This window comes from Biomphalaria glabrata, chromosome 8 (genome assembly GCF_947242115.1).
Source record: "Biomphalaria glabrata chromosome 8, xgBioGlab47.1, whole genome shotgun sequence".
NCBI classification, from domain to species: Eukaryota; Metazoa; Mollusca; class Gastropoda; family Planorbidae; genus Biomphalaria; species Biomphalaria glabrata.
In genome coordinates this window covers 34,115,540-34,130,849 of record NC_074718.1, presented here as the reverse complement: position 1 = coordinate 34,130,849, position 15,310 = coordinate 34,115,540, and the positions used below count along the sequence as shown (strand labels likewise).

Sequence of the window (15,310 nt, the reverse complement as noted above, 5' to 3'; positions counted from 1 at the left end):
AAAGATCCCAGTTTTCACCAGGATTCAAACCCGGGACACCCGGATTGGTAGCCAAGCGCTTTACCGCTCAGCCACCGCGCCACAAAATAGTTTTAGAACCTTTGAATACTCAGCCAAGATTGAGCTTAACAAAACAAAACTACAACGTAGCCTAAGAAGAAGAAAAAAAAAAGAAGGACAGTGTGAGATACAGAAGAGAACCAGAGGAGGCGAAGATGAAAACAGCTGTGAGATTAATGAGCTAAGCCGTGGAGATGCGTCCAACAGAGAAAGGCAGAATACAAGGACAAGTCCGTGTTAGATACAACCAGCTGGGCGAGGGAATTACGTCATCGATTCATACCGTCCCATTCCCTATGGCGTGAGCACATTCTTAGCATAAGGCACAGTCAGATCTAGGAGTCAAACTCGCTGGCTTTATTGAACACCTGGTCTTGCTGGCTAGTTGTTAAACGCTCTTCCAAGACATGTGTGATCACACATTTTAAATTCATAAGCGCTGTGGAATGACTTGACAATAACGGTATCATAAATAAAAAATAAAAAAAAAAAGGCTGGCTTTTACGTTCAGTAGGAGGAGCATTTCGATGTAGTAGTTTTAACTAGGTCAAACATTTCTATGCTATTTCTATTGGCGGCGCGGTGGCTGAATGGTTGAGAGCTTGACTTCCGAACATGGGGTCCTGGGGTTCGTATCTCGGTGAAGACTGGGATTTCGAGCTTCGGGATTTTTAGGGTCCACCCTAACTCTAACGGGTACATGACTTGAGTTGAGGAACGTAAAGGCGTCTTGTGATTACAGATGCCCAACCTGTGACCGCAGCTGTAAGATCACGGATTGGCCTCTTTAGTTACATGAGAGGTTCCAAAGGGAAAAGTCTTAGATTCAACTCTTTGGACAGTTACGAAGAAGTAAATAGTTTGTCGAGCGAGTTGTGGAATCTCATGCCCGATGATTCTCGGATAGGGCCTCAGTAAATGGTGGTTTGATTGTCTTCTACGTCATGTAACATGAAAAGAACCAGGATGCCCGTATGTAGTCGCTGAATGAACTCTTTTATGTTGTGTCTGTTCTAGTTATGTGTATGTTTCTGTTGTGTTGTCTATGAATGAGAAAAGAGTCCTTGTAATCACAACAAATGTCCATAAGGATCAATAAAGCAGTCTTAGTCATCTACGCTCTTTCACTAGCTACCTTATACATTTGTTAGCCAGTCTTTCACGTATATTTTTTTTTTTAATTTCGTAGGAATGTTGTTTCAAGGATTTCCCCGAAAAATAAAATTGGAAATGTTTCATTCAAAAGAATTACTGTATAAAAAACAACCACTACATTTCTTGAGCCTGACCTATCACTTAAACTGCGCGACTACATGCAACATATTACGTAAACATTATCACGTGGTTGAGTTTGACTCAAATAAGAATTATTGGCTGAAAATCAAAAACAGATCAAAATCTCGTTGTGTACGAGAAACAAGTCGAGTGTGAACAGTTAAAAGTGCAGTCACAAGGGAATACACTCCTGAAGGGTCTATGTTGTTTACTTAGTATTCATACACAGACACACACACCTCTTACGACAGACGACCTTTTTTTTTTCGTCACTGTCAATCAATACAAGAAAACCCAAAAAGGCGCAGCGAAGCTAAGTCCACACTGAGAGATAAAGGTCACCAAGGAAAGCTTGGAGCCAACAGGACCAGGCAGACTCGTTGTATAGGTTGACCGTAGTAAGAAATACAGAAACTAGCGTTCACTGGAATCTTGTCACAATCACAACAGATGGCAGGGATAGGGCGAAGACTAAAATGGAGGTTTAGCTAACTCAAGAACTCGAAAGCTCGTTTGTGTTAATCTTATTTAGAACAAAACAAAAAAAAAAAAACATTTACAAAACGGTCAAACTAAAGTTTTCCCCGTGAGGCCAACGAGCTAACAATTTTTTTCATTAGTATCAGGGCGGGGTGGGCTCTACCTAGGGAGGGGTGGGCTCTACCTAGGGAGGGGTGGACTCTACCTAGCAATGATTAGGGAAAATGTGTACGTCCTTGCGTGTCATCAAGAGACACTTCGGGACATCAGGAGGATTAATCTTTGGTTCAATTTTTCTTTTGTTACAGGCCTACTCGTGTAAGAGAAAATTAAATAAAAATGGGGTGGGGGGGGCGGGGAGGCATGACTAAAATAATACTACTAATAATAAAATACTACTGCTAATAATGAAACAATAATAATAATAATATAAAAAATAATAATTTAAAATAATAATAATATTTTAATAAGTAATAAATATAATAATAAAATAACAATAATGATAACAATAAAATTATAATAATATTCGCATGCACGTCTTTATAACAAATATCACTTGTCCGAACGGATAATTTAAAAACACTTCAAGAACTCGAAAGCTCGTTTGTGTTAATCTTATTTAAAACAAAAAAAAAAAAAAAACATTTACAAAACGGTCGAACCAAAGTTTTCCCCGTGAGGCCAACGAGCTAACAATTTGTTTCTCAGCAATATGTAACAACAGTTTAATTTAAAGGAAAATCGTTAGAACCGTTTTCGAGATCAGTGTTCCAGGTTCCATGAAGTTCTGACTTGAATAGAGGGATTGTAAAAAAAAAAAGGCCAATGGGTTTTTATTAATGTACTAATAATATGAACTATGTAGCTTTAGGGCGCTAAGAAATAGGGGAAAGGGGGGGGGGGGGGGTGCTGTATGATAAGTCTCTGGAGTCTATTCTATTAATAATGCTTACCTTTACTTAAAATAACAACAACGTGTATGCAGAAAAAAAAAAGTGCATCTATAAGTTTGTAAAGTGTACACCAGAGAAAACGTAATGAACTAAAACTTTGCATCCACAAGGAGATGGCTAAGGACCCCTCCACCACCACTTTTTACCAGCCTCTTTTTTCATCGGCCCCATAATTTACATGGTAGTAGATTCTATTTATAAAGCAATAATTGTAGTCTGTAAGCTTGAATAAATATCATGGTTTGTGAACAAGATGCGACCTAGTATTTTGGACAGGCAGCCAAGAAGAAATTGTAACCTGTAAAGTAATAGAACACAAAAACTAAGCATCGTAGTGCAGGTATTGTATAAACTGTATGCCTTAGAACTTTCCCCAATTATTTCTGCCTAATTAAGATGCTAATACTAAAACAGTTGAACTCAATGGGGCATGATGTCACAAGCGCCGTATTATGTGAGCCTGCCAATCTGTGCAAAACAAGAAACAAACACAGAGAACAAATATCTCAGTGGCTTTAACAAATGTCTTTCATATTTCAGACACAGGGCCAATGGTCAATACAAGTCAGGCTATCTTTAGCATAATGTAATACTCTCAATGAAGACACTGCGACGATCGATGTCAGATGTACAGACCGGCTTAACGTCAGGCACCAGCTAGAGTGACTGCTATTGAGTTAAGGTTTTTGTTTTAGCAGTGTTGTGTTGTCACTAAACAATTCCATGATGCCCTACTGATCAGTCTAACATCACCGATGAGGTTGTTGAACGAAATAGACTGATGAGGCAATAGTGTGTCAGTCAGAGATGAGACTTGACTGATGAGGCAATAGTGTGTCAATTAGAGATGAAACTTGACTGATGAGGCAATAGTGTGTCAGTCAGAGATGAAACTTAACTGATGAGGCAATAGTGTGTCAGTCAGAGATGAAACTTGACTGATGAGGCAATAGTGTGTCAGTCAGAGATGGAACTTGACTGATGAGGCAATAGTGTGTCAGTCAGAGATGGAACTTGACTGATGAGGCGATAGTGTGTCAGTCAGAGATGGAACTTGACTGATGAGGCAATAGTGTGTTAGTCAAAGATGGAACTTGACAGATGAGGCGATAGTGTGTCAGTCAGAGATGGAACTTGACTGATGAGGCAATAGTGTGTCAGTCAGAGATGAAACTTAACTGATGAGGCAATAGTGTGTCAGTCAGAGATGAAACTTGACTGATGAGGCAATAGTGTGTCAGTCAGAGATGGAACTTGACTGATGAGGCAATAGTGTGTCAGTCAGAGATGGAACTTGACTGATGAGGCGATAGTGTGTCAGTCAGAGATGAAACTTGACTGATGAGGCAATAGTGTGTTAGTCAAAGATGGAACTTGACAGATGAGGCGATAGTGTGTCAGTCAGAGATGGAACTTGACTGATGAGGCAATAGTGTGTCAGTCAGAGATGAAACTTAACTGATGAGGCAATAGTGTGTCAGTTAGAGATGAAACTTGACTGATGAGGCAATAGTGTGTCAGTCAGAGATGGAACTTGACTGATGAGGCAATAGTGTGTCAGTCAGAGATGGAACTTGACTGATGAGGCGATAGTGTGTCAGTCAGAGATGGAACTTGACTGATGAGGCAATAGTGTGTTAGTCAAAGATGGAACTTGACAGATGAGGCGATAGTGTGTCAGTCAGAGATGGAACTTGGCTGATGAGGCGATAGTGTGTCAGTCAGAGATGGAACTTGGCTAATGAGGCAATAGTGTGTCAGTCAAAGATGGAACTTGGCTAATGAGGCAATAGTGTGTCAGTCAAAGATGGAACTTGGCTGATGAGGCGATAGTGTGTCAGTCAAAGATGGAACTTGGCTAATGAGGCGATAGTGTGTCAGTCAAAGATGGAACTTGGCTAATGAGGCAATAGTGTGTCAGTCAAAGATGGAACTTGGCTAATGAGGCAATAGTGTGTCAGTCAAAGATGGAACTTGGCTGATGAGGCGATAGTGTGTCAGTCAAAGATGGAACTTGGCTAATGAGGCGATAGTGTGTTAGTCAAAGATCGAACTTGGCTAATGAGGCAATAGTGTGTCAGTCAAAGATGGAACTTGGCTGATGAGGCGATAGTGTGTCAGTCAAAGATGGAACTTGGCTAATGAGGCGATAGTGTGTTAGTCAAAGATCGAACTTGGCTAATGAGGCAATAGTGTGTTAGTCAAAGATGAAACTTGGCTGATGAGGCGATAGTGTGTCAGTCAAAGATGGAACTTGGCTGATGAGGCGATAGTGTGTCAGTCAAAGATGGAACTTGGCTGATGAGGCGATAGTGTGTCAGTCAAAAATGGAACTTGGCTAATGAGGCAATAGTGTGTTAGTCAAAGATCGAACTTGGCTAATGAGGCAATAGTGTGTCAGTCAAAGATGAAACTTGGCTGATGAGGCGATAGTGTGTCAGTCAAAGATGGAACTTGGCTAATGAGGCAATAGTGTGTCAGTCAAAGATGGAACTTGACAGATGAGGCGATAGTGTGTCAGTCAGAGATGGAACTTGGCTGATGAGGCGATAGTGTGTCAGTCAGAGATGGAACTTGGCTAATGAGGCAATAGTGTGTTAGTCAAAGATCGAACTTGGCTAATGAGGCAATAGTGTGTCAGTCAAAGATGGAACTTGGCTGATGAGGCGATAGTGTGTCAGTCAAAGATGGAACTTGGCTAATGAGGCAATAGTGTGTCAGTCAAAGATGGAACTTGGCTGATGAGGCGATAGTGTGTCAGTCAAAGATGGAACTTGGCTAATGAGGCAATAGTGTGTCAGTCAAAGATGGAACTTGGCTAATGAGGCGATAGTGTGTCAGTCAAAGATGGAACTTGGCTAATGAGGCAATAGTGTGTTAGTCAAAGATCGAACTTGGCTAATGAGGCAATAGTGTGTCAGTCAAAGATGGAACTTGGCTGATGAGGCGATAGTGTGTCAGTCAAAGATGGAACTTGGCTAATGAGGCAATAGTGTGTTAGTCAAAGATCGAACTTGGCTAATGAGGCAATAGTGTGTTAGTCAAAGATGAAACTTGGCTGATGAGGCGATAGTGTGTCAGTCAAAGATGGAACTTGGCTATTGAGGCGATAGTGTGTCAGTCAAAGATGGAACTTGACTGATGAGGCAATAGTGTGTCAGTCAAAGATGAAACTTGGCTGATGAGGCGATAGTGTGTCAGTCAAAGATGGAACTTGGCTGATGAGGCGATAGTGTGTCAGTCAAAGATGGAACTTGGCTGATGAGGCGATAGTGTGTCAGTCAAAGATGGAACTTGGCTAATGAGGCAATAGTGTGTTAGTCAGAGATGGAACTTGGCTGATGAGGCGATAGTGTGTCAGTCAGAGATGGAAATTGACAGATGAGGCAATAGTGTGTTGGTCAGAGATATGATAAATTGGGCATTTAAAAAGGAAAGGTTCGAATGCTACTTGCGATAAACAGAAGAGCATGCTAACGTCAAATGAGTGACGGTATGAGAATGTGAGGAGTCTCTGCGTAATTGATGACACATTCGGCACACATTCAACATTTAGAAATGAAGGGAACAAGGAACGACTACTCATCATTACACCACAGGGAACGTTCGACCATTGCGTAATGACTAAAGGCGGGAGGGGGGGGAGGTGAATTTCGGCGTTACGTCATATTCGAAAGTTCCCACAGCGAAAGACCTTAGCGAACTGACTGATCACTCTATAGGTCCCTCAGTTAGCCCCAAGGACACTGCTAGTCGTGCCACGTTTCTTCCTAAACAAAACATACGGACTGCGAGCTTTTTCGGTGAATGGACCCGAGGTTTGAACTCGCTGCCCATTGAGCTTTAAACATAGGACCTACTTCACTACATTCAAGAATTTTTTAAAGATTAGTTGTTCATTTTAACCTTCGTGTTTATGTCTTGAGCCTACATGAATAGGGTTACAAACGTCCGGCATAAGTAAGCCATGTCCTCCTTTTTGTCCTCCGTCCGGTCGATATTAGCCTAAAGTGTCAAAATGTCAGGCCTTTTCACTGCTGTTTCATGACATACAATCTAGCAATTGAATGCAACACTTAATATCTTCTGGTTTAAATATAAATACTTCCTTAACACAAAAAGATGAAAAGATGCAAGACGTGTGTTCACTGTGTTGATTTGTATAACCTCTATGGCATGATCTTTGATGAATTTGATAATGACCAATAATTATAATACATAGCATCAACCAATCAAAGTCGCTTACTGCCTATTGTCGTGTAGGTGTTTATCAATTAGAATTTGTTTTCAAGATATCGACTCACGTTAGCCGATTCTCAGATCAAATGAAGACTAGTGTCCATGTTTTGGTGATGGACGGACAGACAGAAAATGAAGCTTTGAGTGTCGTTTGTGATTCGTAAGTGTCGGTGGCAAAAAAAAAAAAAAAAAAAAGGCAGCACTGATTTAGAACATTATGGTGTCAGCGGAAAACACGGAAAGACAATAATAAGATGTGCTTTTTCTGCATTAGTCACCACTTTTTGTCAACTGAACCACACTTTGAAATCCATGAAGGCTCGTGCTGAAGCATTTGCTCATCACACTGTCACACTTCTTCAGTCTTATATAAGTCGATGGACTGTACTGCTAGGCTAATGCCAAATGATGTTTCAAGATTCAGAAACTGATAAACACATTGCGTGTGCCTGAACAAAGACAGAGGGAAAAGTAGTACAGGAGTTGAGTGACATTAGATGTTTTAGAGTCGCTACAGATGCAAGTAACCATGAAACTTTTCCCAGTAGTAGTTCAGTACTTTGATTGTAAAGCTGGTGAAACACAGACAAGATTACTGGCGCTGTACAACACAGAAAATAAAACTTCTGAAACCACAACAGACCTGTAAGAAACAGTTGAGAAATACAGTCATCCAAGTGTTTTGTTTCGCAGAAAAGTGATTAGGCAATGTCCATGTGAACTTGAGGCATTAACAAGAAACAAGTAAAAGAATGTGTTTTCACAGCTGAAGACTGAGCTTTAGAAGCCGCTTGTTGGCGTCCCGCTCACAATCTACATGGTGCAGAGTCGCTGACAGCAGATGCTAAAACTATGGGGCTTAAGTGTTCAACTATTTTTCTACTTATACTGAACGTATGGAGTCTGTCATTTTTTGATATTGAAGACAATGTCCTGCATAGAGTTCCACGCGAATGTTGGCGCGAACACTGAACTATTGCTAAAAATAATTTCTTATCCTGATAAATAGGACATGTAATAAAGTTGCATTACAGCCCACGATTAATGTTTTAATCAAATAAATATGTCCTGTTTAGTTTGTCTTTTTTTGTCCTCCTTTGTAAGGCTTTGTCCTTCTTTTTGTCCTCCTTTGTAAGGCTTTGTCCTTCTTTTTGTCCTCCTTTGTAAGGCTTTGTCCTTCTTTTTGTCCTCCTTTGTAAGGCTTTGTCCTTCTTTTTGTCCTCCTTTGTAAGGCTTTGTCCTTCTTTTTGTCCTCCTTTGTAAGGCTTTGTCCTTCTTTTTGTCCTCCTTTGGGCACGTACATGTTTGGTTCGCTTGTACATTATGCTTGTTAACAGTGCAATCTAAATTAAATTATTGTTATCACCACAAGATGTTCACCATAGACTTTGAAATACTAGACTGAGTTCCAATGAAGGCTTAGGAAAACAATTGTTGTCCTTGTTTGTAGCCCACTTCATCTGCTGAAGAATCGTTCCCTCTCTCTCCCACAACCAAATTTCCAGGACCTCAAATATAAAACTAGTTTAGCTAAAAAAAAAAAATCAAGTGATGCAAACTAACAACTAGTAAGTAGATCGAGAGAGAGAAAAATTACGTTTTAATGTTTAGTCTGGTCCTGCCTAATGTAAAAAAAAAACGGACTTAGTGTTGAACGGGATGGCACAAAGACAGGCTAACAGCTCAATGTGATCGCATCAGTACAATACATGATGGATGAAGTTGGGGAAAAAAAAGTTGTATCCTTGCCATAACCTCCCCCCTCCCTCCCCCTTTTAAGTAAGTAATGCAGACGCTGGCTCGTGACTTGCCCATCAAACTCTGCTTATTGTATTGAGAGGAGTGACTGTGTGTTTTGTATAGGGATAGACACACAGATAGAATAAAAGGTAACAGAAAAACAGACAAATTGAAATCAAGTAACAGAGAAACAGTCAAATTGAAAACAAATAACAGAGAAACAGTTAAATTGAAAACAAGTAACAGAGAAACAGCCAAATTGAAAACAAGTAACAGAGAAACAGTCAAACTGAAATCAAGTAACAGAGAAACAGTCGACTGGAAAACAAGTTGAAGTAATACCGAAGCGGTCAAATTGAAATCAAGTAACGTGAAACAGTCAAATTGAAATCAAGTAACAGAGAAGCAGTCGACTGGAAAACAAGTTGAAGTAATACCGAAGCGGTCAAATTGAAAACAAGTAACAGAAACAGTCAAATTGAAATCAAGTAATACAGAAGCTGTCAAATAGAAAAAGAAAACAGGTTATAGAGAAGCAGACAAATTGAAAACAGGTAATAGAGAAGCAGTTAAATTGAAAACAGGTAATAGAGAAGCACTCAAATTGAAAACAAGTAATAGAGAAGCACGCAAATTGAAAACAGGTAATTGAGAAGCGGTTAAATTGAAAGCAGGTAATAGAGAAGCAGTCCAAATGAAAACAAGTAACAGAAAAGCAGTCAAATTGAAAACAGATAATGGAGAAGCAGTCCAAAAAAAGATGTAGTAATTCTACTATTGAGACTAATAGAGACAGTCCCAATTTTAACATAAATACTAGATCATTTATTAGGTACTTACAAGTTCTTCTGATTTGGCCAGGAAGACATGACACTCAAAGTCTGCATTCAGTTGGTATCTGGTGAGATATGCAAAACACAGAGGATCCTGGTGAAGTTTTGCAAATCTTGTAATCCCTTTGACATTGTGCTCTAACAAAATGGCATTTTCTTCCTGCTTTGCGTTGATGACTCTGAAGATGTCCCCTGATACTTCAAGAGTAACATCCTTGATGCCCTGTCTCTTCCTTCGAACCTCTGCCATAACCCAAGGCTGCATTGTCTGTGAATATAACCGGTCCATTGGCATGGATCCAAGATAAAAAGCCTGGAATCTGTGTGGTGTTTTAACCGCATCTGCCATTTCCTTGGTGGTCATTTTATCAGCCATCTTAAACAACAAAAAAATATATTAAATTGTGGAGCGTAGGTGCATTTTCATGATGTAGCCATGACAATAGTATGATGGATGTTTTGATTGTGTAGGCTAAAGAGTGATCTGTGGTCATTCAAGGGAATTAAAAAAACAACTGGCATGAAGACTGAAGTGGAGACTAGCAAGAGGGGTGAGACTGACAGGATGCATATTTGTATTGAGTCCTATCTTGTTTTAACTATCATTTCACTTGTGTCTACATTACATCTACTTTCACATGGAATCTGTGTACAGTGTTATTATAATTTACATTAAGATTTGTTCACGCTGATTTCAAGTTCTTCATTACAGTAAAAGTAAAGTTTCCACATTCAGACCTTGCCATCTATGGGGCAGATGATGTTAAAGTCATCTGTTTCTTTGGCCAATGGTTAAAAAGCAGGTAGTCATGTGACCAGCACAACAACCAACTGCCTTTACTTTCCCCAACTAATGCCAGGTAACCTTTAGAGTTGGGTGGATTCAGGGGCGTCTTAAGAATCGCAAAAGTCAAAATCCCAGACTTCACCTAAATTTGAACTCAGGTCCCCAGGTTCAGAATCCAACCACTCAGCCACCGTGCCCCCACCCCCAAGTTTTACATTAAGAATTTAATATTCCTACATCGATTTAGTTGTACAAGCTATTTATAGCTACTAACCAATGACCGAGTATCAACAGTAAAATAAATTTAGAATTAAAAAAAAAAAGTTCTAAAGCAAATACAAATTTTCAACATGGAATATGCTGGATACAAGCATCAATCTAATTAAGATGTATACCTAGAGCTCTTAAAAAAAAATATGGAAATATTGAAGAAAAGGGGTTTTCAGTATATAAACCTGGCATTCTTATCTCTCTATTTATTTTCTGGGTTGAATTTTAGTTAGCAAAAAACTTAACTTATTTTTTCTACAATCAAAATGAAAAAGGCCAACCTATTCTTCATAATTTCCTTCATAACTGTATTCTTTATCAAGAGGCCCAAACAAAAATTAGGCCTGAAAACACTACTATAGAAGAGAAACTATTTGGAGAGCTGCCTGACCTGGACACCACTGCCCAGTTCAACTCAGGTATTGGTCTAGTCATCTGAACCCCCCAACATAATAATTATAATGAAAAAGAAGAAGAATATGAACATCTGATTTTCAAAAACAGAAAGTCTTTAATTGTACAACAGTATTAATTCTTATTTACTAGCTATTGAAGCATGCACCATTGTGAATTGGCATGAAAAAATGTTCAGGAAAAGTGAGGGCCAAAACAAATTGCAAAGGGACATACTGATTCAAAACACTGGCAGTTCATTTGTTTTAAATTTAAGCCTACAGATGTGAGATGATGCATGACAACTAAGGTCAAGGATGAGTGATAAAATCTATCCTCTAAACAGACTAGTGCATATTGAAGAAATATGTCAAAATTCAAATCCTGTTGAAATGTGTATTTATAGCCATACTATTTATAAGGCTTATTGACTTTTAATTTTGATAGAAAATGATTTTTTTTTAGATCCTTAAAATTATATTTCAAGTACATTAATGTCATTCAGAAAAATATTTGATTCCCTTCTTTGATTTGAAATTATAATTCTTTGTATGCACCAACATAAAATAAGACAGTTATGGGATTAAGCTCAAACTTGTGTCTTTAAGTTTTATATAGTCTTATATGACTGAGCTTTACAAGTATTTTTAACTTTTAAGCAAAACTTTTGAGATTTAAGATACCAGTATTTTTGTTATTCTACAAAAATGTTTGAAATAATGAAATATATAGCAAAAAGTAAGGCGTATGTATATATGTATGTATGTCCCTCATTGAAATCAAAACCATTTGACCAAACTTGATATAACTTGGCACAAAAGTTCCTTAGATCACGGCGGAGACCGTAGTGTATGTTTAATTCCCTCCCACAACCGAAGGGCCCTAAAAATAGACAAAAAAGACTTAATTGTATCTCTATTAAATGATGAAACTTTTTAACAAATCAGGTAATTTATTTTGGATATATGTATATGTAGGCTGGATGAGTAAACCCATTTTTAGCGCCCCCAAAAGAGGAAAAGATGCTATTAGTTTTGTGTGAAATGCCTGTCCCTCCATCTGTCCCATTTAGATCTTGTAAACTACAAAAGATAGTGAAAATCCGACATCATAATATTTTAGTCCATTCAAAGTTCTGATCAACGGCTACTTTTTTCTTTTCTAAAAGTGAAAAATCTAATTTTTTAAATCACTTATGCAAGCAGTTTTTTCTTACCACTTTTACAACTATTCACTATTAATAGTAACAAACACAGGAGGCTCTTTAGTACAGGAGCTGACTATTACCATATTTTTAACACATTTATGCAAATGATTTTAGATTTTTTGTTTAAATTCTTTTTTTAACATTTGTATTGCTATGTTATGTAAGTTCTGTCCTACAAACTACTACATTTACCCAAAAATAATGTTTACTTTTTTTTGTGAGAAAAAAATCTATTAAGTACCGGTACGCATATAAGTTGGACATAATTTAAAACAACAATTAATAATTAGGTTTTCATATTATCGTGTGAACTGCAGTGCTACAGCCATACAACACTTGACTAAAGGAAATTATTTTTTTTTTACAAAAATGTTGTTTTTTTTTGAGGATTTGATTGACCCTTTACAAAATAATTAGATCAATTAGATATTCATTATAAGACATCAGTTAGGCCAGGTTAGCATTTAACTTCACATTCACTTTCACCTATCCTTTGGTCTGCTGGACCACTGGGGCACCACACAAGATCTGTCAACCTTCTTTCTCCATCCTTCTAAGTCATTTGTCTTTGATAGAATTTAATTCTGATGTTCTTTCTGAAAATATTCATACCTGCCTTTTTACCTGCCTGAGTGGACCACTCCAGGGGCGGATTCTGAGTTTGTATTTCCACACAAACTGTCTTTGTAACTTGTTATGCTATACTTTTATTTTCATGGCAAACTTAAAAAATTTGAAGGGAATATTCTCCAAGTTTGACATAGGTCTAAATTCAATACAGTACATCAATAATACCAAAACTAAGGCCAGCTGGTCGCAGGTCATATTTGACTAGTAATGAAATAAAATTTATAAATATACTCATAAATTTTATTTGGATTCTGAGAAATATTCCTTAATTTAATTACATGGAAACTAAAATTTAAAAAAAAAAAAGAATTCCTAAAGATAGTTAGTGGTCAGAGGCATAGTGGTTGAGTGGTAAATCGATTGGTTTCTGAACCAAGAGATCGTGTGTTCAAATTTCGGTGAAGAGTGGGATTTAGAATTTCTTGATTTTTAGGACGCCATTGAGTCCAAAACAACTCTAATGGGTACCTGACATAAGTTGGGGAAAGTAAAGACGGTTGGTTGTTTTTCATGCCACGAGACCCTTGTTAACCATCGGCCAAAGAAACAATCTTTAAACATCATCTGACCTAATTTGATCTTATCAAGCGAGATAAATTTAGCTTTGACTGCATTCTACCTTTGTAATATTTCCAGCAAGCACTAATTTACATTTTTCATGCTATAGTAGCTTGGCATTTCTGTCATCTCATTTTGTGTGTTGTTTTAGAAATCTATTCGGCCCAAACCAAAGATGTAGGCATGCTTATATATATAATAATAATAATCTTTATTGTCCGTATGGAAATTTGTCTTACAATCTGTGCATTACACCAAACAAAAAACATTATAACTATAAGAAACCAAAGTGTACATTCAAGTGTACTGGGTAATATATAATCTAGATCTCTATTTTTTTTTAGCACTAAATTTGTTAATGACTTTTCCCGTGCTCCACATCTCCTTCCTCTGCTTGCAGCTGATGTAGCCACCTCACCATGCTATTATTATTCATAGACCCTATCATAGCCAATACCAGTTTACCTGTGTATATATATATATATATATATATATATATATATATATATATATATATATATATATATATATATATATATATATATATATATATACGAAGGAGGTGACATCAAATTATGTTTCTTTCTCTCTTTAAAAGGTCTTTACTGGTATTAAATACTTTACGAAACTCATGGATCAAATATTTCTTTTAAAGAGAGAAAGAAACTAAATAATTCGACGTCACCTCTTTCGTGTAGTCACTCTCCATCTCATAAACTTTCGTTACTGCTGCTATTAAAAAAAAAAAAAAAAACAAATTCAAAGCATTTAACCAATAGGAATTCAATTTTATATGAAGTACCTCCCCCCCACACACACACACACACAAACACACTGATTGGTCCCATCTTTTAAATTCTTTGAAGGTGGTAAAGGACATGCAAGCATGACACTGAGACCCCCCTTTTTATCTGTAAGATTACTGACTGCACATCACCTCCTCCTTTAAAACAGTCAGTTACACTATATCTGAACATGGCTGAGGGGACTGGTTCAACTTGCACACAAAAGTAACAGTCAGCTGCAGCTTTTTGTTTGTGTTATGTGACAGTTATGTATACCATATACTATTACTAAAAAAAATCTTATCTTCTTATCTTATATAATACAGATGTTACTTCAAAAAAGAAGATGATTACGTCCTAGCATCATGCATGTTAACCAATGACTTAAATAATAATAATAGCTATGGCTATATTATATACTTCATAATATACTAGAGCTAAATCAAATTTAATATAGATCTAGTATCATCTAGTCTATCTAGATTCTTGTTATTTTCTAGATCTAGATTAATCTAGAATCTAATCTATAATTAAATATAATAAAGTAATATAAAGTTAACTTACTAGATCGATATTGAATATCCGATATTTATTGGATAAGATTATTTAAATCATTTAATAAAACTACTAACTTAACTATTAATTGTAACTTCTATTTTCTATATTGAATAACATTGTAATAAAAAAAAATATTGTTATTGTTAAATTGTTGTTATACTTCACTGTCTTCAGTCCAACTTACTAAGACTTTATTTGAAATTCGGAATCAAAGTTTATTATTATTATAGAAAAGAACAAAAAGAAATGTTTCAAACATCCAGATCATTAGTGATTAGTGAAACAGATCTAATCTAGATCTATATTTAGTGTACGTCTATGATATGTACAGCTAGAATAAATCTAGGGTCACAGTGTCGGGGGAAAGTAGGCCAACAAGAATATAAACATTTAGCCTGGCATACCCTGTAATCCAATTTTGTTATTCCTAGTTAATTCCCTTGAAGTATTACAAAATCTAGATTTACTCGTAGCACATAAATTTATTTTAGATTTCTTTAAATTATTAAATCATTATTTTGACATTGACTTTAAAATATACA

General features: G+C 37.0%; 1 protein-coding gene across 3 annotated transcripts in view; it reads right to left on the bottom strand.

Moving 5' to 3' along the window:
- The window catches only part of LOC106056802 (TBC1 domain family member 4-like), a 117,337-nt gene extending 102,188 nt beyond the window's left edge, over positions 1 to 15,149 (bottom strand). For 2 of the 3 annotated variants that reach the window (XM_056037121.1, XM_013213655.2), the window contains exons 1-2: positions 14,953 to 15,149; positions 9,588 to 9,956 (exon numbers count right to left, since the gene is read on the bottom strand). In XM_056037121.1, coding sequence (XP_055893096.1) covers positions 9,588 to 9,956 — 369 coding nt within the window. In that variant the 5' untranslated portion in view covers positions 14,953 to 15,149. Of the gene's footprint in view, positions 1 to 9,587; positions 9,957 to 14,774 lie in introns of all 3 variants that reach the window. The other variant, XM_056037122.1, reaches the window with a different exon arrangement.
- Positions 15,150 to 15,310: the final 161 nt, after the last annotated feature.